At 42.2% G+C, this 22,034-nt stretch overlaps 1 protein-coding gene across 1 annotated transcript in view; it reads right to left on the bottom strand.

Moving 5' to 3' along the window:
* Window positions 1–22,034, bottom strand: part of Trpm8 (transient receptor potential cation channel subfamily M member 8) — an 86,923-nt gene that overhangs the window by 5,102 nt on the left and 59,787 nt on the right. Inside the window, exons 23-25 of the mRNA XM_031368905.1 lie at window positions 12,162–12,352; window positions 6,864–6,963; window positions 2,855–2,888 (exon numbers count right to left, since the gene is read on the bottom strand). Of these exons, the coding sequence (XP_031224765.1) occupies window positions 2,855–2,888; window positions 6,864–6,963; window positions 12,162–12,352 (325 nt within the window). The remainder of the gene's footprint in view (window positions 1–2,854; window positions 2,889–6,863; window positions 6,964–12,161; window positions 12,353–22,034) is intronic.

Genomic DNA, 22,034 nt, shown 5'->3' with positions numbered 1-22,034 from the left:
ATCTACCTGCCTCTGCCTCCCAAGTGCTGGGATTAAAGGCATGCACCACTGCCTGGCCCATTCATTTTCTACTCAGGAAGGAGGCTAGCCTCTCTGGTACTGAAACCTTACTTAGCTAGGGGCTTCTCTAAGTACACACAGCCTAACCAAGCCTAGATCAAGCATATAGATTTTAGAGCCCACAAGATGGCTTAGCTGCTATGCCTGGTGACCTGAGTTCAATCCCCCATGGCCACACAGTTGAAGGAGAGAACCAAATTGTAAGTGTTGTTCTCTGATCTCCACATGCATAGTGTGGCATGTGCACACACACACATGCACACACACACACAATTAAAATGTAGTACTTTTTTTTTTTTTAAAGAATATCAAGTTCAAACAAACTAAGAGCAAACAAGGAGAAAGAGTCAGGATCAAACATTGCCAACAAAGAAAAGCTTAGGAGCAGAGAGACGATCTCATTAGTGAATACCATCCAACATTTAAAAGTGAACAAATGCCTAAATACTATTTAGACTCTTCCACGAAATAGAAGAAAGGTTGCTTCCAGATTCCATGTATGAGGCCAAAATTACCCTGGTCTGAAAGTCTGACAAAGATAGCAAAGAGAATTACTGACTAACATCCTAGTGAATAAAGATGCCAAAATATTAATAAGATAATAAGGAGCTCAACTCGAGAGCACATTAAAATTACCACACACCACAACTAGATGCAGTTCACCCCTGAAACAGAAAACCAATGGGTGTGGCAAACTACACAAACAGAATAGAAGACAGAAACAGCATGGTCCATGCACTCGATGTAGAAAAATCAGGAGAAAACTCCAAACTCTTTCATAGTAGAAACTCAACAAAGTACTCACTTAGACATGATGAAGACTATGAGGAAAGGCTCCTACCATCATGCTCAATATCCCATAAACACTGAGATCTCAAGACAATAATTCTTGTCCTCGCCACTGTTATTCTAAATGCTATTGGGAGTCCTGACCAGTGCAATTAGGTAAGAAAAGGAAATAAAGACTATTCTAGATCTGTTTGCATAGGTTTTAAAAAAATATCTTGCAACAAAGAATCCACTAATGGAATGAATTTGGTAAAATTTGTATTTCTGTTATGGAAAACATTACAGAAACCTTTCAAAACATTAAAAACAACCCAGCTACCCCACTCATGACATACAATTAAATAGCTCCTGTGTTGTCCCAGCTATTCCACTCCTGGTACAAAGCTAAAGAGCTCCTGTGTTGTCCCAGCTACCCAACTCATGGTACCCAACTAAAGAGCTCCTGTGTTATCCCAGCTACCCAACTCATGGTACCCAACTAAAGAGCTCCTGTGTTGTCTCAGCCATCCCACTCCTGATACCCAACTAAAGGGCTCCTATGTTGTCCCAGCTATTCCACTCCTGGTACACAGCTAAAGAGCTCCTGTGTTGTCCAGCTACCCAACTCTTGGTACCCAATTAAATAGTTCCTGTGTTGTCCCATCCACTGCAGCAATAGTCACAGACATGAAAATAACCTAAGCGCCAATGAATAAATTGATAGGTGAAAAAAAATGTGGTTATGTATGCAATGGAGGACAAGTTCATCTTGAAGAAAGGAAAAAACTCTACCATCTACAGGAATACAGATGGTCCAGATGACAATGTGATGAGTAAAATAAGTGAGGCACAGACAGAAAACACCTCCCATGTGATCTCACCCACAGATACAGCCTAAAATAGTCAAAGGGGTTAGGGAGAGAAGAATGGCAATGGTTCTATTGTACTCTGAGGTTAGAATGAATACTAATATACTGTATGCATGTGTTAATATGCATTTATACATTCTGTCTATCATATATATATGAGATGTACTAAGACCAGAGACCTTGAATTGAATCCTAGGACACACAGAGGTAGTAGCTAGGTAGATATGTAAGTTAGCTCTGCTGGAATGTGGTAGAATGAGTGTTTGCAGTATATATTTGAATCAAAATATCTAATCTATACCTCCAATATATTGAATTTGTGTCAATGATATCTCAAGAGAGCTGTTTAAAATCAAAGTCAATTTACAAGGAAAATAAAAAGGTGCTAAATGCTTGCTTTAGAAACAAAAATTTAGAATGTGATCCCCATAATTCTCTAAACGGAAAGCAAGCACAGTTGCTCAGCATAGGAAGAAAGAGGCCAGAGGAGACAACAGAAAGGGAAGTAGAGGCAGTGAGACAACTTGTGATATGCAGGAGACTTTGTGCTGTGTGGATAGGGCTTCCAGCACTGTTTGAATTGTGTTCATCATTTTGCAATGTATACATGCATCAAAATGTCCAACTGTATACCTTAAATATATTCATAGTGGCAGAAGCTCAAGGGAGCTAGTCATATATCACATCCACAGTAAGAGCAGAGAGAATGAGTGCATGCATGCACACCTAAACTCAGCTCATGTTCTCCGTAGTCCAGGACCCAAACCCAGGGAATGGTGCCACCCACGGTGGGCTGGGTCTTCCTACATCAATTAATGTAATCAAGACAATCCCTTACAAACATGGTTATGGGATACAAGGATGACCTAGACAGTTGCTCACTCAGCCACTCTTTTCAGGTGGTTTTAGATTGTGTCAAGTTGACAGTTAAATCTAGTAGAAATGGCACTTCTGGGCTATTCCACACAAGGGCTGGCAGCTTAAGAAGTTATTCTGCTGCAGGCTCCAGCTCTTAGGTGAATCATGCAGACAGTTGAAAGAAGCACATCTAATTTTTTAACAATGAATGTCTTCTTTTCTTTTCTGACCCTATATACGAGCATTTAGTCAAAAGACACTAAAGATACAACAAATCATTCCATACCCTTGAGTCATACCTTTGTATCCAGTTGTCTAAACCGATGCCGCATCCTGCAAGGAAATTAAAAAATAAAGTAAGAGAAAGGGGAGACTCTTTGTTCATGTTTTCATATTTCAAAGGACATAAGGTATAGGGGTGTGTGTGTGTGTGTGTGTGTGTGTGTGTGTGTGTGTAATCTTCATTTTCTTCTCAGGTCAGGGTCAATAGCATTGGTTTCTCTACAGCTCTTCCTCATGCCCAAACAAATCAGAATTCCTTTCTCACCTCCAAAGACAGAAAATTAATGCTATATCTGCTGATAGGGGTGGTGATAGTTGATTCATAAGATCTACTTTCCTTATTGCATGTTGGAGCATCTTCTATATGCCTAGGAGTGGTATGCTGGGTCCTCTGGTAATACGATGTCCAATTTCCGGAGGAACCGCCAAACTGATTTCAGGAGTGGTTGTACCAGCTTGCAATCCCACCAGCAATGAAGGAGTGTTCCTCTTTCTCCACAACCTCGCCAGCATCTGCTGTCACCTGAGTTTTTTATCCTAGCCATTCTGACTGGTGTGAGGTGGAATCTCAGGGTTGTTTTGATTTGTATTTCCCTGATGACTAAGGATGTTGAACATTTCTTTAGGTGCTTCTCAGCCATTTGATATTCCCCAGTTGAGAATTCTTTGTTTAGCTCTGTGCCCCATTTTAAATAGGGTTATTTGATTCTCTGTAGTCCAACTTCTTGAGTTCTTTGTATATATTGGATATTAGCCCTCTATCAGATATAGGATTGGTAAAGATGTTTTCTTAAAAAAAAAAAAAAAGATTTATTTACTTATTATATGTAAGTGCACTGTAGCTGTCTTCAGACACACCAGAAGAGGGCATCAGCTCTCATTATGGATGGTTGTGAGCCACCATGTGGTTGCTGGGATTTGAACTCAGGACCTTTGGAAGAGCAGTCAGTGCTCTTAACTGCTGAGCCATCTCTCCAGCCCCGGTAAAGATGTTTTCCCAATCTGTTGGTTGCAGTTTTGTCCTATTGACAGTGTCCTTTGCCTTATGGAAGCTTTATAATTTTATGAGGTCCCATTTGTTGATTCTTGACCTTAGAGCATAAGCTATTGGTGTTCTGTTCAGGAAATTTTCCCCTGTGCCCATGTGCTTGGGGATGTTCCCCCCTTTCTTTTCTATTAGTTTCAGTGTATCTGGTTTTATGTGGAGGTCCTTGATCCACTTGGACTTGAGCTTTGTACAAGGAGATAGGAATGGATCGGTTTGCATTCTTCTACATGCTAACCGCCAGTTGAGCCAGCACCATTTGTTGAAAATGCTGTCTTTTTTCCACTGGATGGTTTTAGTTCTTTTGTCAAAGATCAAGTGACCATAGGTGTGTGGGTTCATTTCTGGGTCTTCAATTCTATTCCATTGATCCACCTGCCTGTCACTGTACCAATATCATACAGTTTTTAATTACAATTGCTCTGTAGTACAGCTTAAGGTCAGGGATGGTGATTCCAACTGAAGTTCTTTTATTGTTGAGAATAGTTTTCGCTATACTAGGTTTTTTATTATTCCAGATGAATTTGCAAATTGCTCTTTCCAAGTCTGTGAAGAATTGAGTTAAAATTTTGATGGGGATTGCATTGAATCTGTAGATTGTTTTCAGTAAGATAGCCATTTTACTATATTAATCCTGCCAATCCATGAGTGTGGGAGATCTTTTTATCTTCTGAGATCTTCTTAGATTTCCTTCTTCAGAAACTTGAGGTTCTTGTCATACAGATCTTTTACTTGCTTAGTTAGAGTCACACCAAGGTATTTTATATTATTTGTGACTATTATGAAGGGTGTTATTTCCCTAATTTTTTTCTTAGCCTACTTATCCTTTGTATAGAGGAAGGCCACTGATTTACTTGAGTTAATTTTATATCCAGCTACTTTGCTGAAGTTGTTTACCAGGTTTAGGAGCTCTCTGGTGGAATTTTTGGGCTCACTTAAGTATACTATCATATCATCAGCAAATAGTGATAATTTGACTTCTTCCTTTCCAATTCATATCTCTTTGATCTCCTTTTGTTGTCTAATTGCTCTGGCTAGGACTTCAAGTACAATATTGAATATGTAGGGAGAGAGTTGGCAGCCTTGCCTAGTCCCTGATTTTAGTGGGATTGCTTCAAGTTCCTCTCCATGTTCCACTATGTTCATAGCAGCCTTATTTATAATAGCCAGAAACTGGAAACAACCAAAATGTCCCTCAACAGAGGAATGGATACAAAAAATGTGGTACATCTACACAATGGAATACTACTCAGCTATTACAAACAATGAATTTATGAAATTCTTAGGGAAATGGATGGACCTGGAGAATATCATCCTGAGTGAAATATCCCAATCACAAAAGAACACACATGGTATGCACTCTCTGATAAGTGGATATTAGCCCAGAAGCTCAGAATACCCAAAATACAATCCACAAACCACAGGAAACTCAAGAAGAAGGAGGACCAAAGTGTGGATACTTTGTTCCTTCTTAAAAGGGGAACAAAATACCTATCGAAGGAGTTGCAGAGACAAACTACGGAGCAGAGACTGAAAGAAGGACAATCCAGAGACTGCTCCACCTGGGAATCCTTTCCATATTCAGTCATCAAACCCAGACACTATTGTGGATGCCAGCAAGTGCTGGCTGACAGGAGCCTGATATAGCTGTCTCCTGAGAGGCTCTGCCAGTGCCTGACTAATACAGAAGTACAGGCTCACAGCCATCCATTGGACTGAGCTCAGGGTCCCCAATGAAGGAACTAGAGAAAGGACTCAAGGAGCTGAAGGGTTTGCAGCCCCTTAGGACAAACAACAATATGAACTAATCAGTATCCCCAGAGCTCTCAGGGACTAAACCACCAACCAAAGAGTACACATGGTGGGACTCATGGCTCCAGCTGCATATGTAGCAGAGGATGGCCAAGTCGGTCATCAATGGGAGGAGAGGACCTTGGTCCTGTGAAGGCTCTATGCCCCAGTGTGGGAGAATGCCAGGGCTAGGATGTGGGAGAGGGTGGGTTGGTGAACAGAGGGATGGGGGAGGGAACAGGTTTTTTGGGGGGAAGGGGAAAAAGGGCGAGGAGATATCATTTGAAATGTAAATAAAGAAAATATCTAATTTTAAAAAAACTACTTTCCTCCATTACTCAAGACCTTGGAATCTAGAACACAATATATCCATGCTGTCTCAAGAGAAAGAGTATCCTATACTCTGCAGTGGCTGCGTTAATTCTAACAAACAGATTATTTGCACTCATAGTTACTCATACAGGTTAGAGCATATTTTGAAGTATGTTTAAGCTGTTAGAAAAAGTGACAGCTGTCACTGAGGAAGGTCAGCCTAGACAATAGGACGAGCAGGCTCTCAAAGACTCCACGGCATACTACTCATGTACCATCTGCAGATGTGACAGACTTCCCTACTTCTTCAAGAAGTTTAATGACTGGGCATCACATAGGAGTTTATTTTAAACATCCACACAATTTAAGAATGATAGTCATCACATTCCAGAGATAGCTTGTAACAAGCCGCCTTCTATCTCTGTATTTCAACATTGCAAAATTAAACAGGCCGGTGGCCCCTGCAAGATAAGGCAATTGCCCGTGACCTCTGAGTCTTCCTGGAACTTATTCTGTAGTTGTGGCTCTTGTTTCTTGGCTCTGTGGATGCTAAGGTCTACCCTTCTAAACTCAAGATCTCAGCGCCTAGAATGTAGAACATCTCGCTATTCCAAGAGAAAGAGGTAGCCCCTAGGACACTTTCTATTCTCCACCCTTTAGGGGAACAATCATATTAATTGAGGTCTGGTCTCTCCCTGTTCTGAGAGAGTGACATACATCCAAGTATTTATCTGCAATTGCCATGGCAATATTTTGAGTTGCTCTCATTCTCTAATGCAAGCATGCCTTACTGAACATGCTCAGATACACTGCCTCTTCCATATACCAGCTTACACATACAAAGGGTGCCTTGCCACAGAAGTGAGTGACTGACATACTCCTCTGAGTTGTCGTTGGCTTTCGTGTTGATCTTGACAAGGTAGTTCTCCTTCATGACGCCCTCCCACGCTAAAGTCTCATTGTCCTCGTTTCTGAAACCTGAAATAATGAGAAAAGGAAACATATTCAGGCTGCCTGTCTGCCTCTGTTTCCCAAATCAATGCCTGCCAGGCATCCAAGAGACTCTGTAACTAGGACAATTAGATTTGTCTGCACAGCTGAGCTGACTACCACTACTTACTAGTGACAGGAACAGAGTAATAGAATATTGATGAACTTCTCAATAAGAATAAGTGTGGGACCACCTATGTGAACTAAGAATGTAATCTTTACTCTAAATAAGGACCCAGTTAAACCTTGATTGGATCTTTTGAGTCTTAGCCAGACCATTCCATTAATAATTTGGATGCTCACATTTGGTGTGTTTGACTCCTCTGTTTTGATGACATGAAAAGAGAACCCATTAAGCTGGATAATGACTACAGGTTTTCAACTCTCAATCTAAAGTCAGGAGGTCTTCAGAGGATAGTAATCTGATGACATTGATTCTACTCTGAAAAAGGTGGTCTGGGTTTTGAAGAAAAGCCTTACCTCCACCCTCCACTCTTCCCCTTTCCCATAAACCAGGGCAAGGTGTACAACTAGCCTGGGACATGTTCTAGGGAGGTCTTATCTCAATTTCTTATGGTGTCTGAGACTTTCAGATGAAAACCAAACAAAGAACACAGTTATCAAGATCACTAACATTTGCAATGGACATGAAACCCCAAGAATTCATGGGGACAGGAAAGAGATGTTTGTAGAAGTGGCTACTTGGAATAGATTTGTGTGGTTTTTTACCCTTAACTTACCATTTAAATGCATATATTATCATACTAGAGTTTACAAACTCTAATACCTTTCTTAATTGGAATAAGTAATCGGGGATCAAAGCTATATTTGAATGACTAGATTGGAGAAAATTCCATACAGCAAACAAGCCTGTATCTTTAAATGACTGATTGTTATTACTCTTCAAGACAGTTCCTAACCAATTTCTTTTCAAGTACTTTTTGGAGTAGTTTCCAGTGGTTTTCCTTCAAATGCTTCAAACTCAGCCTAGAAAAGATTGAAACTCTGGACACAGGCAGCCAGAACAAAAATAACAAGCAGCCAAGAAAAATGGCCAGCTTCTATAACAGTTAAGGAAAGGCTAGCTGAAACAGTGGCCTAGCATTTCTACCAACTATACTGAAAAAAATTAGCAGAGTCTTAAGTAATTGGACTATTTGTCCCAGCAAAATATATGGAAAGCACCTACCCATATTCTGGGAGAACTTCATCCATTGTAACAACTTAATGGTGATAGAGGATGAGAAGTTTGTGAGAAACATTACACAAAGCATCAGTGCTATGCATATTCTTTAGACATTTTTCTTCTACAATTAACATAATAATGATTCATGTGGTAAAATGTACACATATTGCCATTTAATCATGGCATCATATATTACTAAGAATCAAACCAGGGGCTAGAGAGATGGCTCAGTGATTGTGAATGTTTGCTATTCTTCCATAGGATTTGAGTTCAGTTCCAAGTGCCCATATCAGGAGGCTCACAACCATCTACTCCTCCAGCTTCAGGAGAGCCAATGCCTTGTCCTCTGAGGGCATCTCTACCCATATACATATATCCACATGGACACACACACACACATACTTATACAATTAAAAACTGAAAATAAATATTTTTTAAAGACCCTAATCAAACTATACATTTAACAATAAGGATTTGGTTATCTATACATTAGGATATTTCATAGTTAAAATTCTTAGCATAGGCATTATATGTTCATGGATATTAAACATATTTTATGGTATATTATTGGCTATATAGAAGAATCAATTATCCTATGAACGAATAGATATACAGTTAATGCCAGTGTTGACATTTAATCTCTGTTTGGCAGTCATATCTCTCCTGGATCTTTATTGTGCTTTTCTATAGTCAAATGTTCTATAAAGACAATGTATGGCCTTCCAAATCAGAAGAGTATATATATATGCTTTTTTAATGCAGTTACCAAGTAGCATACTTTTTCTGACTTGAAGATATTGCTAAACAAGTAAAAAAAAAAAAAAAGAGGGTTGCGAGTCTGCCCTTCTGAACATTATTTGTATTTTTCTTTCAAAGAAGGGCAGTTTCAAAATTAAACCTGTGACATCCACCATCATTTGGAGGCAAACAAAGTGCACTTAAGAATGTCCTGCCAGCTGGAACCCCTGGGAAAGGCAAAGTGCTGTGAGCTTGGGAATTAGTCCTCTACAAAAGGCAGCAAGTGGGCCTGCAGTGACTCAGCAGGCTGGATAGTCTCCAGTGAGGGAACTGGGCTCTGGCTCTGCTGGGGAAAGAGGACCTGTCCTTCTGTTTCTTTGTCTCCTCCTGAGAGCAAGATCTGAAGGAAGAGGGCAGGTGGCACTGCTTCTTCCAACTCTCCATAGAGCATCTCTCTCCCAGTGTCTTCCCGGGGAGAAGGATAAATAACAGGCACCTCTGACACACTTGCTTGCTTCCTTAAGCTGAAACTCCTTCCCGTTGGCTGGCTAGACACAGGGGTTTTGTTTCCAGATGACATTCTTATCTTTCTTCAACTCGATGCATTTTGTCCTCCTCTTTTAAGTCAAGCCTGAAGCCAGGAGCTGATCTGCCTTGCTGACACTAAGCTCTCTGTTTCTGCTGATCCCAGTCTAGGTGGTTTAGAGCCTGAGAGAATGGACTTTTACTACATGGAGTCCCCATCAGTCCACGCCCAACTTGAGTCAGTGTGGGGTAGTTCTCTAGAACATTCATTCCATCAGCCAATAGTGAATGTTACTTAGACCCTGCCTTTGTATACTGAGTCAAATCCATCCTCATTGCAACAGACGTGTGTGTATGTGTGTGTGTGTGTGTGTGTGTGTATGTGTGTGTGTGTGTGTGTGTGTGTGTGTGTGTGTGCACGTGTGCATGTGTGTCTGTGTGCATATATTCATGTGTAGGCTATATGGACATAGCTTGTCTACCTGAGTGGATGTATAAGTGTACACGTGTGTGTAGAGACCAGGTAATAAGCATTAAGTGTTCTCCTTAACCACTGTCCACCTTTTTCTTGACAGTGATTCTCAGTGAACCTGGAACCCACTGATTGGCTAGAGTACCTGGTAGGTAAGCTGTAGGGAACCTCCTGGATCTGCCTCTCCAGCAATGGAATTATAGGCATGGTCTACTATATCTGTCCTTCTACATGTGTACCAGAGATCTGAACTCAAGTCCTTATGCTTGTGGGGCAAGGTTTTTGTCAACAGAGCCATTGCTCAGCTCTTTTTCCTCACTATGACTTTTCTGTATGGTTTGGAAATGCGTAAGCCTTCCTAACGGATTGATTTTGCCTGTAGGTCTTCTCCCAAATTCTGGAGATACCCTCATTTATAACACAATCTCAAGACAAAACCAAATATAGATGTGGGCAGGTCACTAAATGCCTCTGATAGCTGGATGTGGGTTTTGAGTACTTTCAGATTCTAGATCTGCACATTCAGTTCCCATACTGAACTTAAAGACTTTCACTCTTTTAGTTAGTAATGGCTCAATTAGTTTTCCTCCAAAAAATAATGGGAAGAAAGCCACTTATCCAACTTGTCAAAATACTTTAATCAAGGAAGGCAATTACGCATGTGATGGTTAATGATTCCTCCAAAGTACCATTTAGTATCTTGGAATAACACAGTTAAAGTTGAGGATGAAGGTCTTTCCTGCAGCAGGCTGACTGAAAGCTGGGGGTGTTTATATTCTGAAAGCCGGGCTATATGTCACATTTCCAGGAATGGTACTGAAGGTCAGCCAGGAGCATCTTGCCTCCAATTTAACATAAAGAATCCCACAAAAAAAAAGAGATATTTTTCAACACTTAAAATCTGTCAAAGTTGCCACCAATTATCATATCTAGGAAAGTAATATTTTTAATTTCTGCAACATAATAATTGGAGTTCCTTCAAAGAGGCATGGTCAGCCTAACATGATATGCAAATCTGTTTTATGTGCATTTCATCACATACCATGAGGCAAAGAACCAGAGCATCACACACAGCTTACTGTTGTCAAGAGATAGGAATCTTACAAGATCCTATGATGGAACAAAATGGAGTAGAGCTGTGAGAGAGGTACTGTAATGGAGATACAGGGATACAGGGTTACCAACAGCATGCTGTAGTCAAGAGGTAGCAAACAAAACCTTCTCTGGAGAGGCATGGACTGTGGGTTGTAGCCAGCGAAATGGCAGGGGCCGGACTGCACTCAGGGAGGTCACTCTCTACCTCCATGTTCCCCAGATGCTAGGTATGGAGCTTGTGGACTTGAAATTAGCCCTTCTGGGTCTTCATCTGCCTTGAGATGCTGTCTCCTTCCTTTGTGGATAAGCTCCCATCATTGGGCCTTGGAACTATGGAACTTTGACTACATAGGCTCACACCTGAGTTTGTATAGAGTCTTAGATGAGCCATTGAGTTTAGATGTTTGATTAATACTGGAATAATAGTTAAGACTTCAGGTTCCCTAAGTATGAAATAACTATGTCTTGCATTATGAAATGGATATGAAGATTTGGGAACCAGAAGTAGAATAACACTGGTTACATGATTTTTTTCTCCATATCCCTATGTGTTAAAGTGTTGGCTTCCAAGATGGCACTGTAGTGGCACCTTCAAGAGTTGGGACCCAGCATGCTCTTAAAAGATATCATGAGACCCATTATGAGTCACCCCTGTTCCCTAGCTAGTAATCTACAAGATTTGCTCAGGCCCAAAACAATGGAACCACCCAGTCTTGAACTGCAATCCCGGATGCTTAGTCAAGTGCACCTTTGCTCTTAATAAGCTAATTACCTGAGATATTTTGATACAATGATAGCTGACTAATAAGCACAATCCCCCCAAATCTTCCTATAGTTGGTGGACTAAACCCTGCCTCCCAAACCAAGAGAAAAACGAAACAAAAGCTAAGTAAACTAAACTCATGGTTTCACATCATCCATGAATCCCATTGGGGAAATTAACTCATTTATGTTATTATTATGTTTGTCCCAAAGTCATTTCCCTAAACAAGCCTACCCAGCAACCCCTCAATGCTTCCCAATCTACCTTGTGTCTTGAGGCATGCATGGGCTGGCCTGAGACCCACTCCTTATAGACACACAGTGAACAGACTGTAGTGATTGAGGCCACAGGTCCCTGGAAATGACTCACTGCTCTGAAACCCGACCCCCAGCAGGTGACCCACTCACAGCAGGCAGAAGACTCCATGTTCTTCTCTTTACAGCAGCATTTGAAACACTTCTTCACCACCATGTAGAAGTAAGCGAAGACGACGAAGGGGAAGGGGATGTTTAGGCGGTTGCAGTACTCCTGCACCAGGAAATACCGCTGGAATTTCCAGACCTGATCGTTGTTCTCCTGCACAATGCCCACTGTGTAGCTGGCAGGGGAAAGAGAAGACACAACTTAGAGATATGCACCATCCATCACCCCATTTGCCTACAGTGGCAACACAGCTGGGCTGCCATCCATGTGGGAGCCTAGGCCAGGCTGGTCCTAGGAAGTCATGTTGATACCATAGCCAGGACAACTTTGTGCAGGCAGCCCACTGGCTTCAATGTGGATCTGGTGTTGGTTCTTTTTGGTGTTTGTTTGTTCATTTGTTTGTTTCTGATCACACAAGGAAAATGTTCAGTGAACTTTAAAATGATCTAGATTTCCATAGCTTCCAATGATAACCCTTTGCTCATCTGTGTTACTGTGTTACAAAGGAGCTCAGGATGTCTACTCTCTCCAGAATATTTTATCCCTTCTTCCATCTAATTGAAATGGTCTGGAGAAACTTTGTTAGTATTTCTCAAGAGCCTCAGACAAAAAGCCAAAATGACTCTCCTGAGGATGCCTTCCCCTTATGCCTAGGGAAGGCTGGAGAACAAACTTCTGCAGAAGGGAAGCAGGGCTGTAGGGAGAGTTGTCATCAAGGACTGTTGCCCGTGAGCTATACAGATTCCAGTTACAGGCATACACAACTACATTTGGAAAGACCTTGGACAGAGAAAGATATGTTGAGAATTGTCCTATAGTATTTATCAACAAGGTCAGATCTGACTTTTCTGTGAGCTGTAAACATGTGGAGATTAACAGCTACACAGCTTCTGGAAACCAAGGTGAGAAAGAGCCATTTCTCTCCGCCCAATACTGTCTCTTTAACTATGAAGATTATAAGCCACTCAACAACGCTCAGGTCTCTCCACTGTCATTGGAGTTAATGGAGCTGGGAACGAGGCACCTGCTGATGAGCCTGTCCACAGTTTAGAAATGTCATACGAGTTCCTCATCTGAGCAAGTGAGCTGGAGGCCATGTTTAATTCGGGTAAGGTACATATTGCTTTGGGAGAGATGGTGCTGAACAGCAGCATTGTGGAAACTAACCAGGCAAGAATTCGCACCTCTCCTCCAGCTCCTGATGAGATGTCAGAAAGCACAGTCTCTGCCAGATGCAGGTTTACAGGAACTGTGAACACTGTGAGATATACAGCACTCCAGCTCAGAAGAAGCTGAAAGGTACCGTTTCTAAACTGAAAACGAAAACACCTCCGCAGGAAAAAAATTCTCTCTCTCTCTCTCTCTCTCTCTCTCTCTCTCTCTCAAGACAGGGTTTCTCCGTGTAGCTTTAGCTAGTCTGGAACTCACTCTATAGACCAGGCTGGCCTCAATGGAGACACGGGCTCTCAATTTTCTCTCCAGAAATAAGTCTTCCCATCTCTCAGAATTTTGCTGAGGACCGAGAAACTCAGAGTGATCTCTGCTTCTTTTTCTCATATTAAAATCAGTGATAGCAGGTTAATGATGGACAGAGTATATGTCAACTGATTACCAGCTTGTAATATTTTTAGGAAAATGTTTGTTTGTTGTTTTTTATTGAACCTTAAAAGGTTCATTGTTTTGATCCAGTAACTTCACTTCTGGGGGTTCAAGCTAGGGATAAGGAGATTGCAGCAGGATTTTCCCTGTCCAAGTAATTTAAATATTAATACAACAAGAAGCCTGTGATTGGACAGGGAAAAGGGAGGCAGAGCTAAGAGTTGCAGCGACAGAGAGCAACACAGGAGAAGGGAAGAAGGAAAATGGAGGACAAACAGGACAATTCAGATCCTGCGTGACTTTAAATAGCTACAGGTAGCTATAATATCATATAGGGATAGAATAATTGGGATAAGTTGTCTAATCTAGGTGGGCAGCTTATATCATCATCAGTTGGTGCTGAAATTATTGTGTGGGCATCTCATGAATTGAGAATTTATTGATATGTAAATCTGGCTGATTAATTATAAGCTTCTAGAGTTTTGATTTTCCCAGGTTACTGGGAATTGTGACAGCCAACTGTGAGGTGGGCAGTCATTGCATGGGGCTGGCGTGGTAGTGATCTGCCAAGGGAACTTAGCAAGTCAGGTGGAAACCTCTTGGGAGCTCCAGGTCAAAGAATCTGCTGAGATGAGAACACGCCGCTGGAGCCAAGTTCTGGCGTAGCACGGGAACTTGCCGTTCTTTTTAGTATTTCCTGCAACAGGAGATAGCTTTATAAAACTCTACAGGAATTGCACACACAATTCCTCCCATGCTGCAGGTGAGGCAGACCCCTACCTACCCTTTACCTAAGAGCAAAGCATTGAGCATTGAGCACTGAGCATTGAGCATTGAGCACTGAGAGCATACCTTCTGGTTATGAATGATGAGTATGGGTGATTTCATTATGCAACCACTGAAATTGGGTTCATAAATAATTTTTTACTTTGGAAAAATTTTATATGTCAAGTGGAAATAACTAGGCTCGAACCACTACTTTCAACACAGTCTCACCACATAAATCACAACTCCGGGGAAAAGTGGATCTGTCGCTGGCAGTGGCATCAACAGTATCACAGCTGGGTGCCTGTAGTTCTCCTACCCTTCCTCTTTACAAGCATCATACAAGAAGTGTGAAAACTGCACACGATTACTAAAATGTCAGTGTTATGTTCTACCCCTAACTCTTCATAGTATTGACTTGCAAGCTACTAAAACACCAAGGCCACAAAATAGAAAACACTTTCAATATACAAGGGTCTGACTTCTTTACTTATTTAGGCACTCCTATAGTATAGGCACCCCCAGCTCACTATGTATCAGTGAATGGATGATCTTGAACTATTCATTCTCCTGCCTCCCTCTCTCAGAGCTGGATCGCTGGCCTAAGCCACCCACACAGCACCACTTATGTGGTGCTTCAGACCAACACAAGGCTTCATACATGCTAGGCAAGCACTCTACCATCTGGGCTTCATCCCCACTCCCTACAAACTGCTATTCCAGGCACCCATTTATGTTGATTAATTTAACACACAAATAACTCTGTAAGTCCTGTTATCATCTATGATAAACGTGTTGGGGAACTAAGGGCAGGTAAATTGAAGGGTTGAAGCCAGGATTTTGTCTGGCAATCTCAATATAGGAGGTGTGTGGGGTTGTGAGAGTTTTACTCTGTGTCCACGGGGTTTCATAGCATGACTTCACATTTTGCCATGACTACAAAGCATTTGACAATTTGGGCAGTGTGCATTTTTGAGCACAATGAGGTCTGTAAAGGTAAGAGGCCTGTGCTTATTGAATGCCCACATGCATAAGCTCCTATGAGGCAGGCCAGGAACTGCCTGACTGATTCTTTCATCTACTTTTCTCAGTAGAACTTTGAGGTACAAAGCAGACAGTGCTGTAGATCCAGAAATGGCTGTCGGGCATCTCTCCCCGATGTAGGTGAGGTTACTGGGAGGCCAATGCTCAGTAACCATCACCGCCTTCCCTAGTCCTCAGCTGGTTTTGCTATTTACAGAAAACATCATCCTTCTGTACCACAGCAGTGGCTCAGATCTACAGAAGCACCCGAGATTAGTGATGCTCAGGCTAAGAACCTACCAGAAGTCACAGCTCACTATTTTCTGCCAGAACAGCCATTTTTGTTCTAATCACTAATGCTAAGAGCATCTTACCATTTCATGAACCTATTCCAAAAATGGATACTGACTGCTTAAATCTCAAAAATCCAAACAAAAGCCACGACACCCACTTTGAAGCATCAAATGCCATTTTCAGACATTTTATACAAAAGAACTGCTATGTCCGGATGGAGGGAGGCACATTCACTCTGCTAGCAGCAAGTTAAGAAGCACGTGGGCCTCACTCTGGGAGCTCAGAGAGAAACTCTGCTGGAAGGCCCGCTGGGGATGAGATCTGTGCCTTGCCTGAACTGGCTATTTGGACTCAATGAAAGACATGGCAGGAATTGACAGACCAAAGCCATTTGCAGGCCTTCATTTACTTCTGCACAGCCCTGAGAATGATTAGGACAAGCAGAGGAGTCTAGACCAGGAAAAGGCCATGAGGCATCACATTTTTGAATCCATTTAGCTGAAGGCCCTTCTGGGGGAAGGCCTGCAATCCCTGCCTCAGAAGTCTGTAGTTAGGGCCTGTCAATCACGGTTTTGTTTCTTTCTCAGTGGAACCAGATTTCAAGGCCCCTCCTATCAGAACAGACACTGCTTCTTCACCTCATGGGCAAGATGAATCCTGGGAGCAGCACTATTGGTACCTGGTGAAAACCTGTACCCAGCTCCTGAGGTTTGAGGAGCAAGTGATCACTGGGCACCAATACATAAACACCAAGGCCCAGCTTCACTGCATGACAGCAACTTTCCGATGGTCCGTTTCCTTTTAAGTCAGCTCCAGATTCAGTCAAATAGATATGCGAGTCCTCCATGGGTGCTGATAATTGAGCGTTGCATCAAGTTGCTCTACTAAGATTAATTACATGTATTCATGTGTGTGTGTGTGTGTGTGTGTGTGTGTGTGTGTGTGTGTGTGTGTGTACAAAACATAAGTCAAACTCAGGTATTGTTCCTTGGGCAGTGTCCAGTGTCCACCCCATTAGGTTGACTGAGTTTGAGGATCTCTCTCTCTCTCTCTCTCTCTCTCTCTCTCTCTCTCTCTCTCTCTCTCTTTCTCTCTCTGACTGAGATTAACATGTGTGTTGTCATGTCTGGCTTCTTAAGGTAGGTTATGAGTCTTGAATGTAAGCCTTCATGTAAGCTATGCAAGCACTTTACCATCTGAGCTACCTCCATAGCTTTCTGAGTTTTATAATCTTTAGAGGTTCCTCTTAACTTCTGTAGAGAAGAGACTAAACTCTGTAGAGAAAGGCCTTCTACGACTACTTTGTGACATGCCTCTCAGTGACGCAGGCACAGTGACAAGCCACAGGATTAGCCTCACCCACACCACATCAGACAGTGTTCAAAGTCTTCCAGATGATCTCTGCCCATCTGTAGCTCCTCTAAGCAACCATTGAGCCCACCCTTCACTCAGCACATCTAGTACCCTGTTAGGGGGTTATTATCCCTGCTAGTATCTCCATGGGCTGGAGGTGGGCAGCAGCAGTGACAATCATCTCCTAGGGCCAACTGAGTGCTCCTATGTTGCTGAGGAGGAGCGGGAAAGACGCAGAAGCCCCTTGGAGGAAGAAAGTTGCTGAGACTGAAGATGTTGCTGGCCTACAACAGATGTTTGGAATTCAGATAGTCTTGGGCACAGATGAATTCCAGAAGTTAAAGTATTAAAGGGATGATATTGCCATGGCCACAGAGACGAAGGAGGTGGTAGGATCCTAACGACAGAGCTATAATCCATTGCTTGTGTGGTGCATCATAACTCCAGGTCAAAAGGGAAATAATTCAATAGTTACAGGGGGGGGTCATTTGGAATACTGAACATCCTTTTCTGGCTATAAAGCAAGGCAGAGAAAAAGAAAGGGATGTGACAAATAAGGAATCGGGGGACCATCCTCAAAGTAAGAAAGAAAAGGGAGATTGCTCATGATGAAGATGTTACACAATCAATAAGTAGATATTTAAAAAGCCTTCCTACATAGCCAAAAGTAATCAGTGTAAAGCTAACAAACAAACAAACAACAACAACAACAACAACAAAAACCCAAAACATAGGGAAAAAACTTGCTCACGGCCCTAAATGGCTGGAAATAATAAAAACCCTGCAAGCCCCATGCAAAAAGAAGCACAGAAGTCTACTGGTAACCACAGAGACCTGAACGCTGCAAATGCACCACTGTTCCAGACATTATGAATCTGATTCCTCTTAAATAATTCCACAAAGAGTCATGAGCGTTTTTTTTTTTTTTTCAAAAGAAGAAAGAAAAAATTCACAAGATGAGCCCCGAGCTCCTTCATACAATCAAATATACACAAAATGCCAGGAAAGTTTTGAATAAAAATAATGGGGGGGGGGAGGGTTGTACAACAGATGTTTTAATGACCTAAAAAAAAAAAAAAAAAAAAAAAACTTCAGTAATGAAAACCATTTGGTAGTAAAAACCAAAATAGAAGGAGTGATCAAATCAGAATAAACAGTCTGAAAAAATTTTATAAAAATTGGACATGTAAACAACAGCAGGCTTTAGAATAAACTAAAATCCAAATATCTTCTCAGCTAGATTCCCTTTTCAAAGATTGACTTACTTTTATTTCAAATGTATGGGTGTGAGCCTGCATGAGTTTATGTGCACCGTAAGTTTGTGTGCAGGAGCCCTCAGTGGCCAGAAGAGGGCGATAGACTTCCTAGAACTGGAGATACAGACAGGTAGGAGCCACCATGTGGGTGATGAGAACTGAATTTTGGTTCTCTGTGAGATCATCTTACAGATACTGAGCCATCTCTCAATTTTTTTTTTTAAGATTTATTTATTTATTTTATGTATGTGATTACATTGTTGCTGTCTTCAGACACACTAGAAGAGGGCGTCAGATCCCCTTACAGATAGTTGTGAGCCACCATGTGGTTTCTGGGAATTGAACTCAGGACCTCTGGAAGAACAGTCAGTGCTCTTAACCACTGAGTCATCTCTCCAGCCCCATTTTTCAATCCTATAGCTAGACTTTTACCCAAGGAGCTCCTTCAGTGTGTCTTAGAGGACCAATGGCCCCTCATTCCCAGACACACCAGTATAATGTCTACTCAGAACTGCTTCTCTTGAGCTCTGGCCTTCCCAGCATGTATGTTGAAACATTTGCTGTTTCCTAGTCGCCTTTTGAAGAGATGTCTCAGTGTTTAAAAGCATGTACTGCTCTTAGAGAGGACCCAAGATCCACGCCTCATCATCCACTTTGGCCAACTCACAACTGCCTGTAACTCCAGTTATAAGGAATTAGATACCTTCTTCTGGCCATAGCGGGTACCTGCACTCATGTGCATATACCACCCCCACACATGCACCAGATATATACACATGCAGATTATTTAAAATAAAATAAATCTTTTTAGCAAAGTAACTAGAGGAGCCCAAGGCTTCCTACTCAAAGAGATGATAGTGGTTTGAGAAGATGTAGATACATTTGCAGTTTGATGGTTACGCACTGTACATGTGTAGCTCAACATTGCACCTTAAGCATAAACAGGCATAGTGTGTAGTGCCATTTCAGACTCACTAAGCAGCTGAATTGAAGCAATAAATGTCCCTGTACATTGTTTTCAAAATGAGGGGCAGGAAGAAGTGAAGGAGGTTTTGAAATAGATCAGAGAAGGTCATCAAGGTCTCCCCTGACAAAATAAAAGAAATTAATTGTAATGACCGCGACATGGGAGATACAGGGAGGAGCAAACACAGAACCGGCAACAACCAATGGAAAAGACACAGTGATTTCACCCACCTGCCTTTGGGTAGTAACTCAGTTTAGCACATGATGCCATTGTAGAGTTATGTAGCCTAGACTGAACCACACACAGGATTTGAATTTGAAATCCTCCTGCCTCAGCCTTCCAAGTAGGTGGGCTTAGAGGACTGTTCCACCAGCTGCGATGTGATGGTTATTTTCATTGTATTGTAATATGTGGCACTGTATTAAATATTGGAATGCCATTTCTTCCATTCACATCAGGAAATGGACTTGTCCCTGTCTCTCCACTATAAAGTCACAAGAAGGCTGGGCCACCACATAGTTACTAGGTAACAGGGCACAGGCAATGTACTTGGGTGGGAAAGCTCCACAAATACCTGTTATTATCATTAACTGTTGTCTTTTTAAAATTTAAACTCCATTCTGATAGCTTGCCTCAGACAAGTGATGTCACACCAAACTTTTAGTTTGTGGCTGAGGAATACTGTGTTCTGTCTATTTTTCTCCATGTAGGTAAGAAATACTGGTTGGCATTATTCCTAGGGTACAAGAAAGTGACTCTTAGAAGCTACACAAATTTGCATGATCAGTGAGTCCTTCTCAGAGCTGCCTGCCATCCTCAGGGACTAACACCTGTACCTGTCAAAGGGAACCAGAGTCACTTACTGACCCTCGGTTTCTTCCCTGCCACTAGGGTGGATAACATCACGGACTTGCGAGTGCCTCTTGCCTTCCTGTGGAATACCATTTAGTCAGCTCCCAGATCTCCAGGACCATTACACATTTGCAATGAAACTAATGAGGTCACCGTGTGGGTATATAAGCTTTACACTAAGGTACTGTGATGTGGCATCAGACAGTGGTGACATCCTGGGGCTATTTTCTCAATCCCTGGATAGTTCAGCACTCATCAGAAATGGCAATGTGAAGAACTGGCTCACAGATTATAGTAGGGCCTCAGATGCCCTCAAACTCTCAGCCTTGGATCACTAAAAGGAGGGTAAGCCAGGGATGCTGGAAGAGGTGCCCCAGAGGAAGGCAACAAAAATAATCACACTGAAGCCCTGAGTGGAGAGGTAGCTAATGGGGTACAAAGAGTCCTCCCGGAAGACACTAAGGTAAGCTGAACACACGCACAGTCATGAACACAGACCCAGGTCTTCCTTGCCTGTATCTCTTTAGCACAGCTCGGATTCCCTCATTTCCTGAGCATAGCACAGATGTCAGGTGATAGTGTTGATAGGGTCCTTCTATGACAGGCAGGTGCCATGACAGCTCAGAGCACAAAGATTCTGAGACCTCAGACAACTTAGTGCTGCAGCACAGGCTGCTGCTGGCCTGCGTTCTAATCCCTGTTATCTGGCAAGAAGCAACCTCAGGGAGGGAAGATTCATTCTGACTCATGGTCTAAAGGGACACAGTCCAGCTCATCATGGCAGTGTGAGCAGCAAGCAGCTAGAACAGCTGGAGCTTTGGTGGCTTGCTCACATCTTAGAGGATCAAGAAAGAGGGGATATAAGAAGGAGGGTATGAGAGAGGGAGGGAGGGAGAGAAACTGGCACCAGAAAAAGAGCTGAGACCCTACTTTCAGCCAAGCCCTTCCTTTCTAAATATTCCACAGCGTCCCAAAACAGTGTCACCAACTGGTGGCTGAGTGTTCAAACACATGAGCTGCTAGAGGTCAGTTTACATTCAGACAATAACTTCTGCAGACTTGTTTGGTGACGGGGTTTTCCGCTGAACTGCCCCGGTGCTCTGCTGGCATCTGGCCATGCCCACAGCAGTGGACAGGCTGTGTGTAATCTTGGAAACACTACAGGTGACAGGTTAGTTTCTGAGACTGTTATCAAGTGTGCCATTAATTCACAGTTGGCTCTTTCTGTAGCTCCGGATGCCATTTGCAGCATGCGGTTGCTTAGATAGCATGACCTTTGACGTCTTCTAACCTCTTATTTCCTTTTTCACAAGAATTCTGCAACTACGTGAGGTGCCATAGAGCTATGTGTTCCTAATCGGTCAGTCTCCTATATCACAATGATCTGGAAGCATTAGCAGATGGCCACTCAGCTAGCTCCCACCCCACCTTCCAGATGATCCAAAAGCATGCACTGAAGAGCATGTCATGAAAACAGCTGTGCATCTTCTTGAGAAGGTTCTAGAAACTACAGAGCTAACCATGGTGTCTCTACACTAATAGACAATTTTGTACTTAAATTTCATATTTTCTTATTGGATACCTTTCTATAAGACACAAACAGAAATTTAATTTTTACCTTTTAATCTGCTTTGTGTGTGTGTGTGTACGTGTACGCATGCACACGCGCATGTGTGCTCCTGTGTGTGTGTGTACATGTGTGTGCTCACACATACAGAAGTCTGAGAATACTGTGCAAGGGTAGGTCT

This window comes from Mastomys coucha, unplaced genomic scaffold, assembly GCF_008632895.1.
Source record: "Mastomys coucha isolate ucsf_1 unplaced genomic scaffold, UCSF_Mcou_1 pScaffold14, whole genome shotgun sequence".
Taxonomy (NCBI): domain Eukaryota; kingdom Metazoa; phylum Chordata; class Mammalia; order Rodentia; family Muridae; genus Mastomys; species Mastomys coucha.
The sequence above is the reverse complement of the archived record's forward strand: the minus strand, read 5'-3'. Positions and strand labels throughout refer to the sequence as shown.